Source organism: Dendrobates tinctorius, unplaced genomic scaffold (genome assembly GCF_039654945.1).
Source record: "Dendrobates tinctorius isolate UK_male_01 unplaced genomic scaffold, ASM3965494v1 ptg000019l, whole genome shotgun sequence".
Lineage (NCBI taxonomy): Eukaryota > Metazoa > Chordata > Amphibia > Anura > Dendrobatidae > Dendrobates > Dendrobates tinctorius.
This window is the reverse complement of record NW_027361687.1, coordinates 31,234,940-31,262,583: the sequence shown is the minus strand read 5'-3', so window position 1 is coordinate 31,262,583 and position 27,644 is coordinate 31,234,940. Positions and strand designations below refer to the sequence as shown.

At 51.9% G+C, this 27,644-nt stretch overlaps 1 protein-coding gene across 2 annotated transcripts; it reads left to right on the top strand.

Moving 5' to 3' along the window:
* Positions 1 to 9,719: 9,719 nt before the first annotated feature.
* EIF2S1 (eukaryotic translation initiation factor 2 subunit alpha) lies at positions 9,720 to 27,644 on the top strand. 2 transcript variants are annotated; one of them, XM_073566810.1, is made up of 8 exons: positions 9,720 to 9,886; positions 14,832 to 15,073; positions 15,252 to 15,331; positions 16,506 to 16,657; positions 17,062 to 17,168; positions 17,561 to 17,658; positions 18,423 to 18,566; positions 25,925 to 27,644. In XM_073566810.1, exons 2-8 carry the CDS (start codon positions 14,833 to 14,835, stop codon positions 26,048 to 26,050), a joined length of 948 nt encoding a protein of 315 aa, XP_073422911.1. In that variant the 5' UTR covers positions 9,720 to 9,886; position 14,832; the 3' UTR covers positions 26,051 to 27,644. The 2 variants fall into 2 exon arrangements, with proteins under 2 accessions (XP_073422911.1, XP_073422910.1); XM_073566809.1 differs by lacking the exon at positions 9,720 to 9,886 and adding an exon at positions 12,579 to 12,758.

The following is a 27,644-nucleotide window of genomic DNA, read 5'->3' as shown; positions in this document are numbered from 1 at the left end:
CTTGATCCTCAGGAAGAGACATTTGCGGTCCCACTTGGACTGCGGGCCGTAGATGTTGATGAGCCGGAGCTCTTGTCCCCTCATGAAGACATCTAGGATCAGGCACCTCCCCATTTCCAACTCAGTAACCCGTCGGCATTCAACAGCTGCAGTCTTAAAAAGGACTGCCACCCCGCTATACGGCTCGGCCGCAAGAGACCAGTATGAGGGCCCGCACCTCCACTCCCTCCGTGCTTTATAGATGGCCCCCATGTCTGTTAGTCTGGTCTCTTGCAAGAATAAAATTTCTGCCTCAATCCGGGAGAAAAAAATCAAAGGCCGTGAAGCGAGCCGCATCTGACTTTATGCTGGCAACATTAATAGATGCCAGCGTCAACGGGGCGAGTTCTGCCATCATGGGTGATCAAGTTGGATGGCCAACTTCTTACCACTGCTATCACCTCCACCTGGGGAGGGGGTCGGACACCTTCCTTTTCAGGGAAGCTCCCGTTGTGTCCATCCCACCCCCCCGGTGTCCTCGCCCCCGGGTTCCAGGTCTGTCCCCCCCCAGGAGGAACACTGCCCCCTGAGGGACGGACCCCACCATCCCCCGAAGGACCCTCCGGTGGTACCCCCGGCCCAGCATCCTCGTCTTGCGGCCCATCATCCGAGCCTCCGAGGACGCTGAACCGGTTGGAGAGATCAATCAGAGGGGGGTCAGCGGGCCCTTCCGTGCGCACCCTGGTGGTCGGGGGCGGGGGAGATTTTGAAGGCTTGCCAGCCTTCTTCCCCCCCGATTTGTTACGATTGGCACGTTTACTTTTGCCACCCGCTGCTGTAGGCTGCTCCTGGACCTCCTCATCAACACTTTCATACTGTGAGGACCCGTCCAAGTCAGCCGCTTTATCCTCCCTCTCCATCCTCCTGATCTCCTCTCTCACCACACTCTCCCTCAGGACCTCAGAGGCTTTTGCCACTGGCCTGGAGGGAGGAGCAGGCATCGACCCGGTTGCCCGAGACTTCACCTGCCCCCCACCCCCATGGCGTTTTTCTTGCCTCCGCACATACGCGGGGCCCCTCACCTTGGCATTGCCCTTCCTCACCGGTCCCTCAGCCCCTTCCCCTCCGCCACCACCTGCCACAGCTGCAGGAGCGCCGCCAGAGGTTTCTCCCTCACGGACTCCTCCCGCCGGGCCTGCAGCGGCATTAGAAAAGGAGCGAGGGCAGCAGCTGAGAGGGTGACCTAGGTCACCACACAAGTGACACCGAATGTCTTTACACGAGGTGGCCAGATGACCTACCCCACCACACAAGGCACATTTCTGTACCTTGCAGCTAGCGCTGAAGTGAGTGGGGTCGCCGCACTTGTGGCAGACCTTCGGTTGCCCCTGGTAGAAGACCAGGATCCTGTCCCTTCCCAGGAACGCCGAGGAAGGGATGTGGGTGACCGTGCCGCCGGAAACCTTCAGTTTAACCATGAAGGTCCAGCCCCCCGACCAGATGCCGAATTCGTCCCTGTTCTTTTTGGGGACCTCGGTGACTTCCCCGTATCGGGAAAGCCACGTCATAATGTCCACGCCGGCAAGTGACTCGTTACAAGTGACCACGGTCACTCGCTTGACGGAATTTTGGCGAGACACCGCTTGCGCAACGAAGTCTCGCCATCCGGGCTCTTCCTGCACCAGCTCATAGTTAGACCAGAAGAGCTCAAGCCCCTCTGGCCGCACAAAGCTGACGTCGAAGAAGCGGGACGCCGAAGGATGTATCAGGGCAAAGACGTCATTCGCCCCAAAGCCCATCTTAAGGAGGAGCTCCACCACCTTGCTCCTAGGTGGACAAGCTTCACTGCCCTCCCACCTAAGACGGACCACATTCCTCCTTTGCGGCCCCTGCCCGGCTGTGGGGAGAGACCAAACAGTCCCTCCCTCCCTTTGGTTTTGGAAGGCAGCAAGGCCGTGTCTCTCTATCCAGAAAGACAAGTCCACTGTCCTCCCCTCTACCACTATCGACCTTTCTCCTTTTTTGAGGGCCTCCAGGAAACGGTGGTGCAAAGCGCCGTCCCTGGAGCCCGGAGGCGAGGAGACCCCCCCAGGACCACCCCGACCCCCAGCCGCGGCCCCCGCATTACTATGTTGGGGTCTTGCGGCCAGGGGGGCAGACGGGCCAGCCCTCCCACCACTACCACCACTTGTGCCAGCACCCTCATTCGTCCTCCCACTCACTCTCCCATTCACTCTTTTATTATTTGCATTCACCCCAGCACACTCACCCACATTCACAGTAGCACTCACTCCCTCATCCATGTCACTCATATCACCATTCACTTCAGCAAACATCTCCTCAAATATGTCCACTCCACTTTCGTACTCACTCTCACTATTGGTGAACATAGCAACATTATTTACATTTTTTACATTTCCCGAACCAGTGCAGTTCCTCTCTTTGCCTGCTGGGGGCCCTGAGCTCTCTTGCTGGGAGCTACTCCAGCTCCTGTCCAGGAGCGCTGCTGCCCCTTTAAATGCCTCAGTGCAGATGACATCATGCACTCTGCCCTGGCTGGGCCTAGGAGCAACAGCAGCTCCTGGTTTCAGCTCCATTTTTTTTCCTTTTTCTAAGGTTTCCTTGCTCTGGGCAGGGACGGCCACTGGCACCGCTCCCTGCCCTGCACTTTTCTTCACCCCCGCCGCCGGCTTGCCAGGGAGCGCCAGAGTCCCCGCACCCCCAGATGAAGGTAGGTGGGCCGGGGACCCCGACAACTCTCCGCCAGCTTTTGGGGGCAGCACAGCATTACTTAGAAGGGTGGGTGGGACAGAGGGCAGCGGGCACGCAGCTGCCACGCCCACCCCGCCGGTCGCAGCCACCCCAGGCAGAGCCGCGGCCCCCTGCGAGGCCACGGCCCCCCCCGGGTGACACGAGCACAGCGGGCGGAGCCGCGACCGCTGAGGCCACGCCCCCCCGCCAGTCACAGCCACCATGGGCAGAGCAGCGACCCCTTGCGAGGCCACGCCCCCCCGGGCGACGCAGACGCAGCGGGTGGGACGACGGCCGAGGAGGACATGCCCCCCCGCACGCCACAGCCTTTGCAGGCCGGGCAACACTCGGGGAGGCCACGCCCCCCTCACGGACCACCGCCGCCACCCTATGCCCACCACTTGAGACAGGCAAGGCCGGCCACTCCCCCTCGTCGCCCAGCGGCGGCGGAGCCCCCTGCACGGACCCCTTTTTGGGTCGACGTGCCGGAGACCCCGCTCTCACCACAGGCGCCGACATGGGAGCGACCAGCACTTGGCACCGCCTCAGCTGCTGCTTGATGTTCTGTTCGCCCTTCCTAGGCTTCTGGACCCCCACTAGCGATCCAGACTTAGCGGATCCGTACGTGGGGGGTCCAGAAGCCCCAGCACTCGCCACCGGCGGTGCGGCCCTGGCTGTACCAACTTTACCTGGTGCCAGGCCAGCCCCCCCTGCCACTGAGGGCTGAGCCTGGACACCACCACCACAACCAGCACCGACCTCCATGTCGCTGCCCTGGTCTGAACTGTCACCAGATGCGACAGTCAGGTCACAACAGTCATCTCTCTCCCCGCTCCCTCGCTGCGGACCCACCACAGGGCCCGAGCCGGGGTGGGTAGCGGGTTCCACACAGCGGGACAGAGGGGCCCCGGGAAGAGGAGCAAAAACCAGTTGTTCCTCCACGCCTTCAGAGGCCTTACGCCTGCGCCTCCTGTTTCTCCTCCTCCCGGTTGCCTCATCCTCCTGGCAGACCTCATACCCAAACAACAGCGTGCCAAACCGTGCTGGGGATTCAGTCTGCCGTACTTGTTTAAGGATGAGGCAGCCCCCCTCAGAACTACTCCCGCTCCCTCCATCCTCCCCCTCGCTCCCGCTTTCCTCCGCGTTACTGGAGTCCAGCGGGAGGGCCACCTGCTCGGGGGTTATCCTGCTGCATGTTACCTGACTCACGCTGGTGTCCGCCAGGTCTTCAGGTGGAGGTGGCCCGGATGTGTGGGTGCCATCTTGCTCTTCCTCCTCCTCGCTTTCCTCCACCTGGTTGGGGACTCCTGACCCCCCAGGAGACCCACCGGCCATGGCCCTGAACCGGTCCTCGTTCTGCAGCTTTTCCTGGAAGGGGCCGCTGCCGGCCATGATGGTACTTCGCCGGTCCTCCAGGGCCCGAATCTCCCCTTTCAGCCGCTTGACTGTGGCAGCGACCTCTGCTCTCTTTGAGGCAGGGAGCTTGTTTTTACTGATGACCCGGGCTCCCTCCTACTCCCCCTGGAGTCTCCTGAGCTGCTTGCCGGCCTCCTTGTACTCGGAGAGGTGGGCATGAATGCGGGACGCGTAGGTGGTAGCCGGCTCTCCCGCAACCTTGGAGCCCCAGATGTTAAGGGGGGTCCCCGCCTCACCTCTGCCGGCTGCTGCACCTCCGGGGGAAGGGCCCGCCACAGCCTTAACTTCAGGGGTCCTGGACCCTGGAGCCTTGTGGCCCCCTGGTGTCCGCTTTTTCCCCATCCCTGGGACTGGCTGGCTGTGCCTTGGGCCTCCTGGTGGTGGATGAGGCCCCCCACCCCCAGCTGGCTTGCCGGGGGGTGGGAGCCAGGGGCACAGCCCCGGCGCTCAGTCCCAGGGAGAGTCCTCTTTCCTGGGAAGGGGGCAGATGGAAAGTCCTTGCAGGAAAAACCTCCCTTCCCAGGAGCTTAGCAAAACCCCAGCCTGCAGACGCTCAGCTGCGACGCTCCTCCTCTTCCAGGGTGTGTCCAGAGCTGCACTCACTATTCTGCTGGTGTAGTCACTGTGCACATACATTACTGATCCTGAGTTACCTCCTGTATTATACCCCAGAGCTGCACTCACTATTCTGCTGGTGCAGTCACTGTGTACATACATTACTGATCCTGAGTTACATCCTGTATTATACCCCAGAGCTGCACTCACTATTCTGCTGGTGCAGTCACTGTGTACATACATTACTGATCCTGAGTTATATCCTGTATTATACTCCAGAGCTGCACTCACTATTCTGCTGGTTCAGTCACTGTGTACATACATTACTGATCCTGTACTGATCCTGAGTTACATCCTGTATTATACCCCAGAGCTGCACTCACTATTCTGCTGGTGCAGTCACTGTGTACATACATTACTGATCCTGAGTTACCTCCTGTATTATACCCCAGAGCTGCACTCACTATTCTGCTGGTGCAGTCACTGTGTACATACATTACTGATCCTGAGTTACCTCCTGTATTATACCCCAGAGCTGCACTCACTATTCTGCTGGTGCAGTCACTGTGTACATACATTACTGATCCTGAGTTACCTCCTGTATTATACCCCAGAGCTGCACTCACTATTCTGCTGGTGCAGTCACTGTGTACATACATTACTGATCCTGAGTTATATCCTGTATTATACTCCAGAGCTGCACTCACTATTCTGCTGGTGCAGTCACTGTGTACATACATTACTGATCCTGAGTTACATCCTGTATCTCTTTTATTATAAAAAATATCAAAAACACAATACATAAGACAGACAAAAACAACATTCCAGAAATCAAAAACCACGATACATGAACTAAAATAAACCACACCGACATACAAAAAAAACTTGTGCAAATATGCTAGCTTACGACAGTCCATCTCTGAAGGACATAGTGCAGTGTCTCCAGGCTTTGCAGCCTGAGGGACCCCCAGCAGGAACCTCCAAAAAAAAAAACAAAGAAAACAAACAAAAATCCATTCCTTCACATTCAAACCCATTCACACCTTCACTCATGCTCCCATTCATTCCTATATACTGGATTTAAAACAGGAAAGTAAACACTTTTTCTGGCCCACTGCCTTAAACAGAAAAAACAGCCATCTTGGCAGACCCTCAACTACTTCCCCTCACAGCAAGAAACCACCCCCCTTTTTTTTTTTATTTTTTTTTATTTTTTTTTATTTTATTTTTTTTTCCCACCACCCACACCACAGGTCCACAAGTTCGTAGCCTTTTCCACACCTAGGTCCATGAAAGTTTATGGCCTCAGAAAAAAAAACAGCACCTCAGGGTCCAGGAAAGTTTATGGCCCGTATCTACATTTCCTTATATATTTCCCATGGTCCTTGGTGTAGTTCCCAGGCCATCTCCTTCTGATCTTCGGCCCTTGATTTCTCAGGGTCCATTCCAGGGTCCAAACTTCCCCCCTCCCTCCCGCAAGAAACCCCCACCCAACCTGACTGTACCCCTTCCCCCTTTCCTAATTATAATATATACATTTTTTTTAAAAGCACCATCCTAGCGACATACAATACTGCATATATGTACAGATACACAAAAAGCACATACTACACTTGTTATACACCTAAGATACGACCTGCTATAACCATTGATAATATTACCCAAACAATAAGTATTAACCACATTTCCAAAAACCTTGCCACAGGCCCAAGTTTGGTGCCTGCAAGCCCAATATCCATTAAATTTCATGCTTCCAAAACAAAAAGCTAAAGTGACATGCACCAGCCCAACACCAGGAAAGGAGTTCTGGAGGCCCCATCCCTCACTAACACATTCACCCTGTCCCTCAACAACTAAGACTGTCCCTACTTCTGTCCCTATCTGTCCCTACTCTACCTAACTTATCATAACTAACTCTCTATCTGTCCCTCAGTGCCTGTCCCTATCTGCCCCTAATTCTGTCCCTAACACCCAGTGAAACTTATGCTATCCCTACCCTCATTCACACGGAGCTAGCTCTCCCTTGAGTGCGTTTCTAAAAGGAGAGGCCCCTCCAAAGCCAAGAGGCCTTCCTCACACCCAACCTTTCGAACTCCAAAGAACGGACCTTCACCAGGTCACCCAAGATGTTTCCTACCACCTCATCCCTCGGAAGGGTTTTTTTCCGCGTCGAAACTAGGCACCGTGCATTCCAAGTGTAGAACCTAACCACTACACTGACTAGGAATAAAGTGCACGGGTCCCGGCCACCCAGGGATCTGAACGCTCCATAGGCCCACTCAGCGTAGGAGAGGGACGCCAGCCGCGGCCAACGTATGGAAGCACCCACCCTGTTGTAAACCTCTGCATTAAAGGGACAATGAAGCAGGAAGTGCTCCATGCTTTCCAGCACGTCGCCACACTCCTCACGGGGACAACCCCGATCATCGGATTTCCTGCACTTCAAGTTATCCTTTACATACAGCCTCCCGTGGAAGCAGCGCCAAGTCAAGTCCCAAAACTTCATGGGGATCCGCTTAGAATTTAAAAGCCCCAGCCCGACCTCCAGATCCCGGCCTGGGCAATCCTTAAGGGCCAGGGGCTTCTGGAAATGTGTCAACAGGACCCTCCTGTCAAGGCATTGCCTCGACATGGTCCTGATTTCCCACATTCCCAGACCCCACCGGCGGATCACCTTCAGAACCGGGGTAGCGTAAGCCGGGAGATGCCCATGAGGTGTGCGTAGGTCCTTCACCTGCCCTCCTGTCTCCCATTCCTGGAAGAAAGGCCAAAGCCAACCCTTGCAGGAGACTACCCACGGAAATTCTGACTTTATGCTGGCAACATTAATAGATGCCAGCGTCAACGGGGCGAGTTCCGCCATCATGGGTGATCAAGTTGGATGGCCAACTTCTTACCACTGCTATCACCTCCACCTGGGGAGGGGTCGGACACCTTCCTTTTCAGGGAAGCTCCCGTTGTGTCCATCCCACCCCCCCGGTGTCCTCGCCCCCGGGTTCCAGGTCTGTCCCCCCCCCCAGGAGGAACACTGCCCCCTGAGGGACGGACCCCACCATCCCCCGAAGGACCCTCCGGTGGTACCCCCGGCCCAGCATCCTCGTCTTGCGGCCCATCATCCGAGCCTCCGAGGACGCTGAACCGGTTGGAGAGATCAATCAGAGGGGGGTCAGCGGGCCCTTCCGTGCGCACCCTGGTGGTCGGGGGCGGGGGAGATTTTGAAGGCTTGCCAGCCTTCTTCCCCCCCGATTTGTTACGATTGGCACGTTTACTTTTGCCACCCGCTGCTGTAGGCTGCTCCTGGACCTCCTCATCAACACTTTCATACTGTGAGGACCCGTCCGAGTCAGCCGCTTTATCCTCCCTCTCCATCCTCCTGATCTCCTCTCTCACCACACTCTCCCTCAGGACCTCAGAGGCTTTTGCCACGGGCCTGGAGGGAGGAGCAGGCATTGACCCGGTTGCCCGAGACTTCACCTGCCCCCCACCCCCATGGCGTTTTTCTTGCCTCCGCACATACGCGGGGCCCCTCACCTTGGCATTGCCCTTCCTCACCGGTCCCTCAGCCCCTTCCCCTCCGCCACCACCTGCCACAGCTGCAGGAGCGCCGCCAGAGGTTTCTCCCTCACGGACTCCTCCCGCCGGGCCTGCAGCGGCATTAGAAAAGGAGCGAGGGCAGCGGCTGAGAGGGTGACCTAGGTCACCACACAAGTGACACCGAATGTCTTTACACGAGGCGGCCAGATGACCTACCCCACCACACAAGGCACATTTCTGTACTTTGCAGCTAGCGCTGAAGTGAGTGGGGTCGCCGCACTTGTGGCAGACCTTCGGTTGCCCCTGGTAGACCAGGATCCTGTTCCTTCCCAGGAACGCCGAGGAAGGGATGTGGGTGACCGTGCCGCCGGAAACCTTCAGTTTAACCATGAAGGTCCAGCCCCCCGACCAGATGCCGAATTCGTCCCTGTTCTTTTTGGGGACCTCGGTGACTTCCCCGTAACGGGAAAGCCACGTCATAATGTCCACGCCGGCAAGTGACTCGTTACAAGTGACCACGGTCACTCGCTTGACGGAATTTTGGCGAGACACCGCTTGCGCAACGAAATCTCGCCATCCGGGCTCTTCCCGCACCAGCTCATAGTTAGACCAGAAGAGCTCAAGCCCCTCTGGCCGCACAAAGCTGACGTCGAAGAAGCGGGACGCCGAAGGATGTATCAGGGCAAAGATGTCATTCGCCCCGAAGGCCATCTTAAGGAGGAGCTCCACCACCTTGCTCCTAGGTGGACAAGCTTCACTGCCCCCCCACCTAAGACGGACCACATTCCTACTTTGCGGCCCCTGCCCGGCTGTGGGGAGAGACCAAACAGTCCCTCCCTCCCTTTGGTTTTGGAAGGCAGCAAGGCCGTGTCTCTCTATCCAGAAAGACAAGTCCACTGTCCTCCCCTCTACCACTATCGACCTTTCTCCTTTTTTGAGGGCCTCCAGGAAACGGTGGTGCAAAGCGCCGTCCCTGGAGCCCGGAGGCGAGGAGACCCCCCCAGGACCACCCCGACCCCCAGCCGCGGCCCCCGCATAACTATGTTGGGGTCTTGCGGCCAGGGGGGCAGACGGGCCAGCCCTCCCACCACTACCACCACTTGTGCCAGCACCCTCATTCGTCCTCCCACTCACTCTCCCATTCACTCTTTTATTATTTGCATTCACTCCAGCACACTCACCCACATTCACAGTAGCACTCACTCCCTCATCCATGTCACTCATATCACCATTCACTTCAGCAAACATCTCCTCAAATATGTCCACTCCGCTTTCGTACTCACTCTCACTCGCACAATTGGTGAACATAGCAACATTATTTACATTTTTTACATTTCCCAAACCAGTGTAGTTCCTCTCTTTGCCTGCTGGGGGCCCTGAGCTCTCTTGCTGGGAGCTACTCCAGCTCCTGTCCAGGAGCGCCACTGCCTCTTTAAATGCCTCAGTGCTGATGACATCATGCACTCTGCCCTGGCTGGGCCTAGGAGCAACAGCAGCTCCTGGTTTCAGCTCCATTTTTTTTTTTCTTTTGCTGAGTTTTGTTTACTCTGGGCAGGGACGGCCACTGGCACCGCTCCCTGCTCTGCACTTTTCTTCACCCCCGCCGCCGGCTTGCCAGGGAGCGCCAGAGTCCCCGCACCCTCAGATGAAGGTAGGTGGGCCGGGGACCCCGACAACTCCCCGCCAGCTTTTGGGGGCAGCACAGCATTACTTGGAAGGGTGGGTGGGACAGAGGGCAGCGGGCCCGCAGCGGCCACGCCCCCCCCGCCGGTCGAAGCCACCCCAGGCAGAGCCGCGGCCCCCTGCGAGGCCACGGCCCCCCCGGGTGACGCGAGCACAGTGGGCGGAGTCGCGACCGCTGAGGCCACGCCCCCCTGCCAGTCACAGCCACCACGGGCAGAGCAGCGACCCCTTGCGAGGCCATGCCCCCCCCGGGCGACGCAGACGCAGCGGGTGGGACGACGGCCGAGGAGGACATGCCCCCCCCGCACGCCACAGCCTTTGCAGGCCGGGCAACACTCGGGGAGGCCACGCCCCCCTCACGGACCACCGCTGCCACCCCATGCCCACCACTTGAGACAGGCAAGGCCGGCCACTCCCCCTCATCGCCCAGCGGCGGCGGAGCCCCCTGCACGGACCCCTTTTTGGGTCGACGTGCCGGAGACCCCGCTCTCACCACAGGCGCCGACATGGGAGCGACCAGCACTTTGCACCGCCTCAGCTGCTGCTTGATGTTCTGTTCGCCCTTCCTAGGCTTCTGGACCCCCACTAGCGATCCAGACTTAGCGGAGCCGTACGTGGGGGGTCCAGAAGCCCCAGCACTCGCCACCGGCGGTGCGGCCCTGGCTGTACCAACTTTACCTGGTGCCAGGCCAGCCCCCCCTGCCACTGAGGGCTGAGCCTGGACACCACCACCACAACCAGCACCGACCTCCATGTCGCTGCCCTGGTCTGAACTGTCACCAGATGCGACAGTCAGGTCACAACAGTCATCTCTCTCCCCGCTCCCTCGCTGTGGACCCACCACAGGGCCCGAGCCGGGGTGGGTAGCGGGTTCCACACAGCGGGACAGAGGGGCCCCGGGAAGAGGAGCAAAAACCAGTTGTTCCTCCACGCCTTCAGAGGCCTTACGCCTGCGCCTCCTGTTTCTCCTCCTCCCGGTTGCCTCATCCTCCTGGCAGACCTCATACCCAAACAACAGCGTGCCAAACCGTGCTGGGGATTCAGTCTGCCGTACTTGTTTAAGGATGAGGCAGCCCCCCTCAGAACTACTCCCGCTCCCTCCATCCTCCCTCCCGCTTTCCTCCGCGTTACTGGAGTCCAGCGGGAGGGCCACCTGCTCGGGGGTTATCCTGCTGCATGTTACCTGACTCACGCTGGTGTCCGCCAGGTCTTCAGGTGGAGGTGGCCCGGATGTGTGGGTGCCATCTTGCTCTTCCTCCTCCTCGCTTTCCTCCACCTGGTTGGGGACTCCTGACCCCCCAGGAGACCCACCGGCCATGGCCCTGAACCGGTCCTCGTTCTGCAGCTTTTCCTGGAAGGGGCCGCTGCCGGCCATGATGGTACTTCGCCGGTCCTCCAGGGCCCAAATCTCCCCTTTCAGCCGCTTGACTGTGGCAGCGACCTCTGCTCTCTTTGAGGCAGGGAGCTTGTTTTTACTGATGACCCGGGCTCCCTCCAACTCCCCCCGGAGTCTCCTGAGCTGCTTGCCGGCCTCCTTGTACTCGGAGAGGTGGGCATGAATGCGGGACGCATAGGTGGTAGCCGGCTCTCCCGCAACCTTGGAGCCCCAGATGTTAAGGGGGGTCCCCGCCTCACCTCTGCCGGCTGCTGCACCTCCGGGGGAAGGGCCCGCCACAGCCTTAACTTCAGGGGTCCCGGACCCTGGAGCCTTGTAGCCCCCTGGTGTCCGCTTTTTCCCCATCCCTGGGACTGGCTGGCTGTGCCTTGGGCCTCCTGGTGGTGGATGAGGCCCCCCACCCCCAGCTGGCTTGCCGGGGGGTGGGAGCCAGGGGCACAGCCCCGGCGCTCAGTCCCAGGGAGAGTCCTTTTTCCTGGGAAGGGGGCAGATGGAAAGTCCTTGCAGGAAAAACCTCCCTTCCCAGGAGCTTAGCAAAACCCCAGCCTGCAGACACTCAGCTGCGACGCTCCTCCTCTTCCAGGGTGTGTCCAGAGCTGCAGTCACTGTGCACATACATTACTGATCCTGAGTTACCTCCTGTATTATACCCCAGAGCTGCACTCACTATTCTGCTGGTGTAGTCACTGTGCACATACATTACTGATCCTGAGTTACCTCCTGTATTATACCCCAGAGCTGCACTCACTATTCTGCTGGTGCAGTCACTGTGTACATACATTACATTACTGATCCTGAGTTACATCCTGTATTATACCCCAGAGCTGCACTCACTATTCTGCCGGTGCAGTCACTGTGTATACACAACAGAATGGTGAGTGTACCTCTGGGGAATGTATGTGTTCTGTACAATGAAGGGCTGCGAGCTTTGTATTGGGCTCTAGATAAGGAATGAATGAACGTTTATTAGCAGCACTACAGGTCTCAGCAGTAAGAAGTACGTGGATCACCATTGTGTCACTGAGCAAACCGAGGGCGGATGCAGGCACCAGGCCGATGCTCAGGGTGTTCCAGGCGGCTGACAAATCCTCCAAGACTGTGACATGGTCTCTTTCCGCGCTCTACTACCTACTCTCTATCACCGAGAGGCCGGGTGTTGCGCACTGCAGATTCGCGCTCGGCTGTGGTGAACCAATCAGCGCTGCAGCTCACGAACACTGTCACCACCCCTAGAGGTCTACGCTACAGAGTGCGAACTCGTCGCCGCGAACGTTCTATCTTGTTTCCGGTCTCTATGGTTTCCACTTTTGGAGGGTGCGCATGCGCTCTTACATTTGGCCGGATCGCACGCTGATGAAATAGTGCGGCGTGTGCTACAGGAAGCCGATTGGGGCCGAGACACCGATCTGATCGCGGAGCACCGGACACGGGCGGTGTAAGACAAGTAGGTGGTTACTTCGAGGTTAGCAAAGGTACAGGGCCACGGAAGGCCCGTGCAGTGGGGGGATTGGAGCTGGTGCTGTAGGGCTGGATGCAGTGTATGGGCACTACTGCCGTATAGTGTTAGATGAGTGGAGTCCTCCATTGTCCCATTCATTCCAAGCACCCCATTAAGTGGTCACACGTGGATGACCAATGCTTCTTATAGAGTGAACTGTGGGTGCGCTCAAAATGCTGAGCTGTGAATCGTGTGTACATTGTCAGAAAGCTGGCAATCAGTGTTCGGGTGGGGTTAAGCCCCCGTTACACACTGCGATATCGCTAGTAATATCGCTGTAAAGTCACCGATTTTGTGATGTTGCAGCGATATTGCTAGCGATATCGCTGCATGTGACACTTACCTCTGACCGGCTCCCCCGCTGGTTATCGCTGATTGCGCGAGAAGCTGCTGGATCATTCCTCGTCGTCCACTTCCTGCTGCGCTTCCTGCTGTGACGATGAGTGACGCGTGGAGCCGGGCGGGAGGACGCAGGATCGCCGCGTCTGACAGGTAAGTAGCGACCCCCGACCCCTGCTATGTCGCTGGTGAGATCTGCCTGAGTGGCAGCTCACTAGCGACCACCCAGCGATTCACCAGCGATCCTGACCGCGTCATATCGCTGGTCGGGATCGCTGGTGAGTCGCTAGGTGTAACGGTACCACAGCCATTAGCTGGACTGCTGTGCACATGACACCCTGCAGTGATAATCTTATGCTGAAAAAACACTGATTATATTGCAACTACAACACAGCCTAATAAGTGACACATCCCTGGAATCAGGGTCTCTAGCCCTATATTATGCTGCTCTTAGATTAAATAGCAAAAACCTGATGCCAGATTCGCTTAATCTTTTTGCTAAGTGTTTGGAGTTAAAACTCTGGAAAAAAGCCTCGCTCCGAAGTGAGATTCACAGATCTGTCTTTCACAGTCTGAGTATGGATTGCAGTGCACAGACTGTCCGCGGGTCAAATGAGACCATGGAGTTTAGATCGAGACACACGGTGAAACCATGCATCATAGTAAGTACTGGAATTGTGAAACACGGTTGTGTGAATCCGGCATTAGTTGTGCAGATGTAATATATGTCAGAGGTAAGAACCCAACGGCTGCAGCAGAACCAGTCAGCCATTTAATGGGATCATTTGCTTTGACCCCACTGATGTTAAGATTGAAGTTTCCAATCCCTTGTTTGAATGGGAAGATGGCAGAGTAACACACACAATTATACTATTATTGGTGCAAATCGATTCACAGGACCAGGTCCACAGACTCTGTAATCTGTGACCACTGGATGGGAGCCATTAGTCACCTCTTACCTGCCAGCGTCCATGGCTCTACTATTGATTAGCCGGCTGGGCAATGCGTATGTGATGTGTGACCAGGACAACTAATTCAAAGATGGCGGCTGCTGTCCGACAGCCACTGATGCCTAGAAGGCAGCTTGGTGAGAGGATGGAGGAGGAGGTGATGACGCCACTCACTGACCTGTCAGTATTAGTGCTGAGCCAGCACATAGATATTCTGCATAGAACCTGGGACACCCAACACATTGCAATAGCCTGTCGTCTGCAAGATCTGATCATCATGAGACCCTCCCTTGCAGGCCACACTGTGGTAGTCTCCAACCTGCGGATTTTGATAAATGTCCGATTGCGACTGCCCTTCATTAATTGCAAAAACTGGGTTCCTGTGTGTGTGTGTGAATGGCGCAGTAGTCTGCATCCAGGTGTGACCTCGCATATGGGACACGGGACCCCCGTTCTTGTGATTAGTGGTCCTCATGGTTGGACCCTCTTGAAATATCACGTTTTTTGGTTGTTCCATTGGAGAACACAAGAACCATGGCTCCTGTATCCCCCTATGAGGACACACAGATTTTACAGTGAGCACCAAAAATCTTCATTGATCACCTCTTATAAATGGAGGTAATGGGTGGGCTAACCCCTTAATTTGTTACCTCCACTGTGGAGATGTTTAGGGCCTTCTAAAAAGATGCATGGAGGCCATAACGCTTCACACGCTCATCTGTGGTTTCAGGATGCCGGGGTTAAGTTGTCGGTTTTACCAGCACAAGTTTCCGGAAGTGGACGATGTGGTGATGGTCAACGTCCGCTCCATCGCGGAGATGGGGGCCTACGTCAGCCTCTTGGAGTATAACAACATAGAGGGCATGATCTTGCTCAGCGAGCTCTCCAGAAGGCGCATCCGCTCCATCAACAAACTCATCCGCATTGGCAGGAACGAGTGCGTGGTCGTCATCAGAGTGGATAAAGATAAAGGTATGTGACGGCCCTAATGGGAAGCAACTGCCTGCAGGTTCTCTGTCGATTTCTGGTGTGGATTTCTCCCAATGAGGGTGACAATCGTCTGCAGACTAGAAGAATTGCGACATCCACTTATTTATCATATTTGCGATCATAAGACTGTTCGTTTAGTGACATATCTTGCATTTTCCAGGATACATCGATTTGTCCAAAAGAAGAGTTTCCCCAGAGGAAGCGCTAAAATGTGAAGATAAGTTCACCAAGTCCAAAACCGTGAGTTAAAAGACGTGATCACCATGTTGTGATGAAAAGTGTTTAAAACACTTGTGGAGACTTATGGAGGTTTGATCAGTTGTGGTCCGGTGGCTGGAACCTCCACTGATCGCTCTTGACACGGTGCTTTTCTCCTCCAAGACTGAAGATGGGCAAAAAAGAAGGCTCTGGAGACTGCGGCGTCCCGGGCTCTGGAGACTGCGGCGTCCCGGGCTCTGGAGACTGCGGCGTCCCGGGCTCTGGAGACTGCGGCGTCCCGGGCTCTGGAGACTGCGGCGTCCCGGGCTCTGGAGACTGCGGCGTCCTGGGGACTGCGGCGTCCTGGGGACTGCGGCGTCCCGGGCTCTGGGGACTGCGGCGTCCCGGGCTATTGGTTCCAGAAATCCACTATGGGCAGGGCGTATGAAGGTGATAGCCTCGTAATATTAAACTCCAGAGCTGCGCTTCCAGCCTGATCGGCACTGCATAGTGATCTGATGTAAGGGCAACAGTCCCAGAGGAAAGGAGACCGAGACTTGAACTTTGATGTGGTCATAAATCATCTTGAGTGTAGGAGAGATAACCTTGTCAGTGCCATTCACTGACTGATTCCCTGTTACCTCATTCTGGAGTCTATGTACTGTGATACATAGAGATGTAGAAGCCAAAATATTGAAACTGACAGATACATGCATTTGAAAGGGTTTTCCCATTTTCAGAGTCAAAAGCAAAAACTGTTTGGCGCTGAAGCCAGTCAGTGAGCTTAGCGGCTCCTGCTGTGTACTTGGACAGAGCCGCCGAGCTCACTGACTGACTAAAGCACTGCAGGCAGTAAAGGTATGTGCAAACTATGTCTTTATCCGGAGGGTCCTCGTGAAAACTCACACAGAAAAGCCTGACCATATGCATGACGGATTCAGGATTTTAACCACTTAAAGCCTCAAGACGTTGTGTGTACATACCCTAACAGTCACTGGGATCAGTAGTGCAGACTCTGCGTGGGATCTGGGGAGGGCGAGTAAAGCATTTTAGAAAAAAAAATGTTTGGCCGGGGAGTAGGTTTTTTTTTTTTCTCCAGAAACCGAAAAACCTTTTAATTAGTTTCCCCAAAGGTGCCTTATTCTCCATGCACTGTGCCTGGTGCCTCCCGTGTGTGCTGTCGAGTACATTGCTCTCCACTCTTCTTTTTCGCCAGGTCTACAGCATTCTGCGGCACGTAGCCGAGGTGTTGGAGTACGTAAAGGATGAACAGCTGGAGAGTTTGTTTCAGAGAACAGCCTGGGTATTTGACGATAGGTACAAGAGGCCGGGATACGGAGCCTATGACGCCTTCAAGCATGCTGTTTCGTAAGTATGAAGGTGCACGGAGGATGGAAGCGGGGACGGGTCTGTTCTCCTCTTACAAAATATTCTGCCTTTTGGTTAATATGGGAGATTGAAGACTACACCGGACAGATAGGCTTGACTCCAGTGCATGCGTCAGTAATGTACTGCCACCTCGCCCCCTCCTCATCTGCTCTTTGCCTCACCTCCACCACCATCCCCACCTCACTCACACCACCTCGCCTCTACCTCACCTTCACCACACCCCCTCCTCACCTCCACTTTGCCTCTGCCTCGCCACCACCTCGCCCTCTCACTGGTGATTGTCAGCTTTCTACTGGTCTTCACAGAAGAGGTGCGTGTACACGTATGCAGATCAGTACAGAGCTCAGTCTCTCCAAATTGGGAATTGTTTGTGTTTTTTCCAGAGACCCCTCCGTTCTGGATGACTTGGATTTAACAGAAGAGGAGAGGCGAGTTCTCATTGACAATATTAACAGGCGTCTTACCCCACAAGCTGTGAAGATCCGGGCAGGTAATGGCTGCCATCTGCCCTATAAGTTTCTGTTAGGTTAGGTTACTTTTCTATTTTCTCAAACCAGGAAAGCAGAAAGACACTAAAGGCCCCGTTACACATAACGATGTCCCAGCGATCCCACCAGTGATCCGACATGGATGGGATCGCTGTGACATCGTTGGGCTGATCGCTGGTGAGCTGTCACATAGACAGCCCCTCCAGCGATCAGGACCAGCGAGCAAGCTGGTTTCCAAGGTAAACAGCGGGTATCTAAGAGCCGCGTGTGTGACGGGGCCTTAATAGTGCCAATACATAACTGATTATTCCGTCCTCTTACCTGTCGTCTAAAGTTGGAACATTCCGTCCATTTTCTTATGGTTTCTGTTGTTTTTCCTTTTTTTCCTTGTAAGACATTGAAGTCGCATGCTACGGCTATGAAGGTATTGATGCCGTCAAGGATGCCTTGAGAGCGGGACTTAGCTGTTCAACAGAAAATATGCCCATCAAGGTAAGGCCCTATGTAAAGACGAGAAACGGACGCAGCTCCGCGTCAGCTGCCCGACGGACCCCATTGGCTCATGATGAGGACTGTCAAGTTGAAACCATAGTCTGAGACCTCGCACATAGGAATAGGGACTCTCGGGTTATGTTTTTACCTCTGAATTTTTCAGAGCCATATTAGCGCACCCATAGAGATGGGAATATTGATTCTCAGGACCCAGGTCCATCAGCCAGGTCAGTGGTCATTGGAGCCCTATGGACCGCCTTCTACCTATCTGTGTCCCCAGCTCTTCTGGTTAGCTGTTCCGGCTAATTGAATGAATAGCCAAAAGTGGTGTCCGGCGGCCACAGAATAGTGACTTGGTTCCTAGACCAGCAAATTAATTTTCTCATCTCTAATAGATGCATGGGATGTCCATATGCCTCCATATGTCATGTGTTTTTGTTTTTTTTTTGTCTGAGGGATACTACAAACCTGACATAGTAAAAATCCTAGCATGTACTCTATAGCAGGGGTGGGTAATTAATTTTCCCAAGGGGCCACGAGAGACAGTGACTGTTGTGGCGGCCGAACCAATAGGCCAAAATGAATTCTGCTCAGTAGTAGCATCTATATAGAGCGCATGCCATATATATGGTGATGCCGGTGTGGTAGCGCTACTGACGTGCAGACTGTCCCCCATTCTGTCTCTACATCCTTCCTGCAAACACTTGGCAACTTGAGCATGGACGACCCTCAACCTTAATGAACATGATGTGTCTTCTGTACAGATAAATCTGATCGCACCCCCTCGGTACGTGATGACGACCACCACCCTGGAGAGGACGGAAGGCTTATCTGTGCTGAATCAAGCAATGTCTGTCATCAAAGAGCGTATTGAGGAGAAAAGAGGAGTGTTTAATGTCCAAATGGAGGTGAGCTGTTCCCGGGGTCTGAGCTCAGTAGGGTTCACATAAGTAAATTAAGCTGAATTGTATGAGAGCAAAAGAGTCCGGTGGGCGGTCCTAAGAGATGACGTTTCCCAGAGGCTGAGCACTGCAGCATAGTCCTCCCCTCTAATGTCTAATCACAGGACTACTAGAGCCGAGGGGAAGGGATAGGGTCATGGGAGAGTGTGGGACCACACCATATGGAGTGCGGTGCTCGGAGGAAGAAAACTTGTTTTTATCCACATAATCACAATACACTGGCGCTCCTAGCAGTACCAACTAAAGCTGCGGGTGCTCCAGCCGTTACTGTGCTAATAACTGGCAATGGTAATGTTTGTAAAATATAACAAGTAGTGCACCGCGCTGAAGTTGCTGCTATACAAGTAACAGAGAATAATAACTAAAAAGGAGAGTAGAAAGTGCAGTAGATGAATAAAAACCTGCCTACCTTTGGATAAAGCGGTGCTTAGGCGACGGAGGAATCCTGGGCACTGGAGCAGAAGGTGTGACGTAAGCTGTACACCGGTGATCACACGGACACATAGAATGGAATAGGTGCACCATGAAGAGGCAGGCTGGGAACCGGAGAGCGTCCTCCCCTGATGGAACCCACCTGCCCTCGCCAAGACCTTGATGCACGCGGCGTGCGCCGGCCGAGAGACGCCGCTAACAGTGTCGGAGTGTGGAGGGGGCGTGGTCTGGGTGACATCACCTAGAGCGGGGAGCTGGGAATTGAAAGACGGTGGCTGCAGGGTGCCAAACGCCAACACGTTTCGAAGGTGCACGGACCTTCTTCGTCAGGGCTGCTGGCCTAGGTGCCGTCATAAAATTAAATAAGGAAACAGAAGCCCGCCCCTCCACAAAAAAAGCCTTCCTTGATCTATAAAATCATTTCAAGGGGGGGCTTACTAATACTCCTATTGCACTCAGCCCAAGGATTCAGAGAGCAAAAATATGTTTCCAAATTTACATTTAAAAAATTGTGAAACACTTTATTAGAATATAAAAAATGCACTCAAAATATACCCAAGAAAAGTTTTAAAATTTGTCTATGCAAAAATAAATATATCATAAAATATACCCATATTAAATCCATTCAAAAGTAAAAAAAAAAAACAGTATAAAGGATAGGGCAAGGATAGTCAGATCTGACATCATGAGAAGGCATAGAGTTCTATTTCATGATTTAACCCTTTAGGGGCTAGACAATCTAGGGTAAAAATCCATTTCGATTCAATACGTGACATCCGTTTGAGATAGTCACCCCCATCTCACGTTTTCAAATACCCTCTGAATGCCAAAAAAGACTACCCCTTTTACTGATCTCTTGTGATAATCCTTAAAATGCCTGGATAGGGGGTGTCCAATAAAACCTTTCTAAATATTATTAAAATGCTCGTTGATACGGTCCGAAAGCCTATGCTTTGTGCGACCCACGTAAAGCTTATTACAAGGGCATATAATTAAATCACCCCTGTGGAGTTACAGGACATGCAATGTTTAATGCGAAATTCCTGGGAGCCATTAGAATTATGAAATATATGTAATTGTTTTTTCTTAAATTCTGTGCGGGTACAACAAAAACATGTACCGCACGGTGTAAAGCCAGAGGCTTGCGCCCTCAAGGCTTTGGTATTCATATTACCTACTGTGGGTGCCACAATATTACCTATTGTTTGGCATTTTCTGATAACAAATCTTGGGTATTTGGGTAAAAATTCACCCACTACCTTATCTGATTGAAGAATAGACCAGTGTTTCTGGATGATCCTAATGAATTTTTTATGACCATGATGGAACTGCGTAATGATGGGTCACTTACGAATTTGTTCTGGTACATTCATTGTTACATCATTAGCTGATTGATTTTTGTGTGTGTCTACATGCTATTCTGATTACCTCATTGGCTTCATCCACTAACTGTTTAGGATACCCTTTTTCCATAAACTGTTTAGCTAAAATAGCTCCCTCATCCTCATAATCTTGAATCCTTGTACAGTTGCGTCTTATACGAGTGAATTGGCCTATAGGAATATTTTCCAGCCATATTGGGAGATGGCAACTGTCAATATTAATAAAACCATTAGAATCCACTGGCTTATGGTGGCATTTGGTATATAATTGGTTATCCTCGATAAAAATGTTTAGGTCTAGAAAATTGACGCTGGTGGTACTGGTTGTCGCTGTAAATTCAAGACCAAAGTCATTTATACAGTATTTAAATTAGAAATGCGTCTAGTTCGCTTTGGGGGCCTCTCCAGATGAACAAAACGTCATCAATGAACCGTCGCCACAATATTAGGCTAGCGTTGACAGATTGAAAAATGTGAGACTCCTCCCACTTGGCTACGTATATATTCGCGTAGCTGGGTGCGAATCTTGTACCCATAGCTGTCCCCCATGTTTGGAGGTAAAACTGACCCTCATACATTAAAGTAATTATGTTCTAATATGAACAGAATACTGTCTAATATGAAGCGAGATTGGGTTTCCGTATAAATATTTAATTTATCGAGAAAATGTTCGACTGCCTCACAGCCCTTAGCATGGTTAATTATTGTATATAAGGATTTTATATCCAAGGTACCCAGAATAAATTAGGCCAGCAGCCCTGACGAAGAAGGTCCGTGCACCTTTGAAACGCATTGGCGTTTGTGGCCCCCTGCAGCCACCGTCTTTCAATTCCCAGCTCCCCGCTCTAGATGATGTCACCCAGACCACGCCCCCTCCACACTCCGACACTGTTAGCGGTGTCTCTCGGCCGGCGCACGCCGCGTGCATCAAGGTCTTGGCGAGGGCAGGTGGGTTCCATCAGGGGAGGACACTCTCCAGTTCCCAGCCTCCCTCTTCATGGTGCACCTATTCCATTCTATGTGTCGGTGTGATCACCGGTGTACAGCTTACGTCACACCTTCTGCTCCAGTGCCCAGGATTCCTCCGTCGCCTAAGCACCGCTTTATCCAAAGGTAGGAAGGTTTTTATTCATCTACTGCACTTTCTACCCTCCTTTTTAGTTATTATTCTCTGTTACTTGTATAGCAGCAACTTCAGCGCGGTGCACTACTTGTTATATTGTTTTTATCCACCTTGCAGTATTCTGCTCAGTGGGATTAAAGGGTTTCTACCATTTTCACAGATGAATATTGTTGTATAGAGCTTGTAAAAACAATCATTTTTGCAATTTACTGTTAATTAACATTTGCAGCTCTTCTTGAGATATTAACACTTTTCTTTTTCTTATGGCTCGTTACCCAAGAGACCGACCACCTCGTGTGTAGCTTGTAAGCACTGCACTGGGACTAGGAGGTAGCAGCGTGATCCTGCCATCCTGGACGGCTTCAAAACAGGGTTTAAAAACTTAATAGAAAAGAGCTTGTGAGTACTGCGCGTGTTTTGCTTTCTAGCAGTGGTGGTCGGTCTTTAACCCCTTAATGTCCAATGACGGACACAGTCCGTCATCAGACATTTCCCTTGCTTTGATGAGGGCTCCGGCGCTGAGCCCGCATCAAAGCCGGGACATGTCAGCTGTTATGAACAGCTGACATGTGCCCGCAATAGGCGCGAGCGGAATCGCCGTCCGCCCGCGCCTATTAACTAGTTAAATGCCGCTGTCAAAGCTGACAGCGGGCATTTAAATAGAATTTCCGGCCGCCGGGCCGGAAATGACGTCATCGCCGACCCCCGTCACGTGATCGGGGGTCGGCGTCATGTTGCCTGGACAACCAGAGGTCTCTATGAGACCTCTATGGTTGTTCCAGGCATAAGGCTTTCAGCGCCACCCGGTGGTCGGCGCTGAAAGCACAGCAGTAAATCTGCTACATATGGGCGATCTGCTCATCGCCCATATGTAGCAGAGCCAATCGGGTTGCGCATGCTTCTAGCCTCCTATGGAGGCTATTGAAGCATGCCAAAAGTAAAAAAAAAAAAAAATGTTTAAAAATAAAAAAAAATTAAAAAACCTAAAAGTTCAAATCACCCCCCTTTCGCCCCAATCAAAATAAAACAGTAAAAAAAAAATCCCACATACACATATTAGGTATCGCCGCGTTCAGAATCGCCCGATCTATCAATAAAAAAAAAGCATTAACCCGATCGCTAAACGGCGTAGCGAGAAAAAAATTCAAAACGCCAGAATTACGTTTTTTTGGTCACCAAGACATTGCATTAAAATGCAATAACGGGTGATCAAAAGAACGTATCTGCACAAAAGTGGTGTCATTAAAAACGTCAGTCCGGCACGGAAAAAATAAGCCCTCACCCGACCCCAGATCATGAAAAATGGAGACGCTACGGGTCTCGGAAAATTGCGCAATTTTTTTTTTTTTTTTTTTTTTTTTTTAGCAAACTTTGGAATTTTTTTTCACCACTTAGATAAAAGAGGACATAGACATGTTTCGTGTCTATGAACTCGTAATGACCTGGAGAATCATAATGGTAGGTCAGATTTAGCATCTAGTGAACCTAACAAAAAAGCCAAGCAACAAACAAGTGTGGGATTGCACTTTTTTTGCAATTTCACCGCACTTGGAATTTTTTTCCCGTTTTCGAGTACACGATATGGTAAAACCAATGATGTCATTTAAAAGTACAACTCGTCCCGCAAAAAATAAGCCCTCACATGGCCATATAAACGGAAAATTAAAAAAGTTATGTCTCTGGAAAGAAGGGGAGGGAAAAATGAAAATGTAAAACCAAAAATACCCCTGGTCGTTAAGGGGTTAAAGCAACCAGCTGTAAACAAAAGTGTTGGGGTGTGTGCACACGTTGCGGATTTGGCCCTGCGGATCCGCTGCAGATTCTCATGCGTTGTATAGTACCATTTTTATCCTATGGAAATCAAAAACCGCTGTGCAGATGCTGCGGAAAATTCCACGCTGAAACTCAGCAGTTTATTTTCCGCAGCATGTCAATTCTTTGTGCGGATTCTGCAGCGTTTTTACACCCATTCCATTATAGGAATCCGCAGGTGTAAAAACTCAGGTAAAATCTGCAGGTAAAACGCAGGTCATTTTACCTGTGGATTCTGCAGATTCCACGCGGAAAAATCCACACACAAATCCGCAACGTGTGCACATACCCTAAATATCCTCAAACAGCTGTAAATTTTAATAAACAGGAAATTGCAAAAGTGCTTGTTTTTTACAGCCAATATATGACAACATCCATCTATGAAAATGGGGAAAAAGACCTTTAAGTTGACTCTTTCACCCTTTGGCCTGTAGTGCGAGAGATCCGCTACAGACATTCTTCATTGTGTGTCCATAAGGCATCTTAAAATTTGATGATTAATTCCCGAACTCTAAAACGCAGCAGATTTTTGGTACGGAAAATGACAGTCTATGTGCGCGTTTAGAGTACAGTGGCATGTAAAAGTTTGGGCACCCCTGGTCATAATTATTGTTGTTGTGAACAATTAAGCAAGTTGAAGATAATTTTATCTCTAAAAGGGCTAAAGTTGAAGATGACACATTTCCTTTGTATTTTAGGCAAAAAAAATTATATACTGTATTTTACAGACTATAAGACGCACTTTTTCCCACCAAAAATGGGGGGTGCGTCTTAGTCCGGATGTACCGGCAGTGGTGGGTAGGTGGAGGGAGCAGCATCGGCGGAGCAGTGGGTCACAGGAGGCTAGAGCCGGAGGCTACGGCTAACTCCTGTGCCCGCTGCTAAACAGAAATGAATATTCACTGCATTCTACGCCCATGGGAATGAAGGGCAATGAATATTAATTTCTCTTTAATAGTATCTTGGTATGATTGGCCCTATCCTTATAATTGTCCCCCACCCCCATCCTGGTATGTATGGCCCCATCAGAAAACGTAAAAAACCAAACCATTACACTTACCTTCCCGGCGCTCCCTCGCAGCGTCCTGCTCCTCTGCCCGCAACTGCTTTATGCTTGTAAGCAGCGCATGGCAGGGATGTCATGCGCTGCTCACAAGTAGAACACAGCTGCCGGAATACTCGCTGGGACTGTGCATGCAGAGAGTATTCATTGCTCTTCAGTAGTGCATAGTGTCAGCCAGCTCCAAATGCAGAGACATTATATATAGTGTGTGTGTATGTATGTGTATATATATATATATATATATATATATATATATATATATATATATATAATAGGCAGTACTCAAATTAAATGTGAAAACAGTGGATACTTTACTGATCCTCAGATGTCACTGTTGAAATGTTGCCGTCTTTGTCGGGCTTGACAAAGACAGGTCACCGTTGAAACATTGCCATCTGAGGATCAGTAAAGTATCCACTGTTTTCACATTTAATTTGAGTGCTGCCTATTTTTTTTTTTCCTTTTGTTAATTTGGCTGTTTGCACACTGCTGAATAGGTTTTGCACCTACTATATTATTTTGGTAGTGCTGCCCTTTTTTCTTGATTATTTTTTTTTTTTTTTTTTTTTATATAATATATTTTTTGGATTATATGATGCACTCCCCCCCCCCCCCCCCCCCCCCACACACCAAATAGGGTAAATGGGGGTGCGTCTTATAATGCTGATACACTTGCCGGCCGCAGTGGAGCAGGGTCCCAGGGTCGTGGCTGTAGAAGGAGAGAGTGGTGTTGCCGCAGGCTGGGATGAGGGTGTGCTCGGATGTGCTGCGCGCTGCTGCAGGTGTCCGGTGCTGCTACGGGGGTCTCCAGTGCTGCGGGGGCTCTGCTGACATTTTGTGAAAGGCCAGAGCCCTCACAGTTCCATGGTTTTCCTATGCAGTGGACTCCGGGAAAATGGCAGCCGGGGGTGGCGCATGCGCAGATGGAGATCTCGGCACCAAGATCTCCATCTCCGCAAGTGTCGCCCCCTAAAGCCATTTTCCCAAGTCCACCGCATAGGAAACCATCGAACTGCAGGGGCTCTGGCCTTTCAGAAAATGTCGGCAGAGCCCCCGCAGCACCGGATACCCGCAGCCGCGCGCTGCACATCCAAACACGTCCTCATCCCAGCCTGCAGCAACGCTTCACTCTTGCCTCCTCCAGCAGTGACGCTGGGACCCCGCTTCACCGCAGCCACCACCCCCCAGTAAGCAATAAATCGCATGGATTATAAGAAGCACCACCATTTTATTTAAAAGAAAAAGTTTTTTTTATTTTTCTTCTCAAAATTTGGGGTGTGTCTTATAATCCGGAGCGAAAAGGTAAAAACCAAGCCCTCATATTATCAAGTATCCATGGATAGAACTTCCCAAATAGTAGTAACACGGAGGGCACACATTGGAAGGTGCACTTACATGTGTAGATCTCTGCTTACTGTAGTGCCCCCACAAGCGGCTCTGTTCCATATGTACACATGGGGTGTGTAACATTGGCTTCTTGCTTTCTGTTTAGCCCAAGGTGGTCACCGACACAGATGAAACAGAACTCGCCAGACAACTGGAGCGACTGGAGAAAGAGAATGCAGAGGTGGACGGAGATGATGACGCTGACGAAATGGAAGCAAAAGCAGAAGATTAAACCTCTCAAATAAAATAATTCCAATTCTAAACCCAGACCTGGCCATAATCTATTTGTATATCGCCCCATCCCCTCCTCCCCCCAAAAAAAGAAAACTACAACCAAGCAACAACATTTTTCTTCAGTTCCTGCTCTGTCTCAGTCATTATTTTTACTACAGAGGTGGTATAAATTCTGAGATTTGCTGCACGGCGTAATATTATGGATCATCCTACAAGCCATATATTCAGAGTCGAGATTAAGTCCCCATCCTCTCAGGGAAAGATTTCCCATTTTTGGCCCTAAATATATAGCTTCTATTACACAGACTGTGTGTTCCTGATGATTGACCTTTCGGAGCAGCGGCATGGTTGCCCTTCTGACAATTGACCTTTCAGAGCAGCGGCATGGTTGCGCTCTTGACGATTGACCACTCGGAGCAGTGGCATGGTTGCCCTCCTGATGATTGACTGTTCGGAGCAGCAGCGTGGTTGTTCTCCTGGTGTCTGACCGCTCAGAGCAGCGGCATGGGCTGCGTCCTGACGATTGACCGCTTGGAGCAGTGGCATGGTTGCGCTCCTGACGATTGACCGCTTGGAGCAGTGGCCTGGTTGCGCTCCTGACGATTGACCGCTTGGAGCAGTGGCATGGTTGCGCTCCTGGCGATTGACCGCTTGGAGCAGTGGCATGGTTGCGCTCCTGGCGATTGACCGCTTGGAGCAGTGGCATGGTTGCTCTCCTGACGATTGACCGCTTGGAGCAGTGGCCTGGTTGCGCTCCTGACGATTGACCGCTTGGAGCAGTGGCATGGTTGCTCTCCTGACGATTGACCACTTGGAGCAGTGGCCTGGTTGCGCTCCTGGCGATTGACCGCTTGGAGCAGTGGCATGGTTGCTCTCCTGGCGATTGACCGCTTGGAGCAGTGGCATGGTTGCTCTCCTGACGATTGACCACTTGGAGCAGTGGCCTGGTTGCGCTCCTGACGATTGACCGCTTGGAGCAGTGGCATGGTTGCGCTCCTGGCGATTGACCGCTTGGAGCAGTGGCATGGCTTCGCTATTGGTCCATGCAGCACGGGAGATTTGCAAGGGACAATATTAGGGGCATGCACAATATAAGGTATGCGAGTGCGCACTTCTCGCATAGGCAATAGGCCACCATTTGCAGAGGTGGTCGGAGACTAGACAATGAGCAGTAATCTATATTAAAAAGCCCACCATTCTTGAGAGAGGATTTTTAATAAGAGATTAAATTGAAAAGTTGCTTGTTTTTCCAATTTCACTCCTTTTAATAAGATGAAAACAACCTCTTTAAAGACTATCACTGTTCATTATATTTCTATAGAGCCTGGAAGTGTTATGTCTGCGTCTCACTTTTACACCTGCCCTTCCTTCATAGCGGTCTAGACTGGTTATAGTGATGCCATGTGTACCATCCCAGATGGCGGCACACTGCTTTTACTGCTGTCCATTTGTGACTTTTGGCCTTCGTGACCCTGAAGAAGCCATTGGACAAATTAAGGACCTGGTTTATTTTTTTTATTAATGTTTTGAACATTTGTTTTCTCATACAAGGACATTGCTTTACTGACAAATAAAATCAAGTCTGATATTTA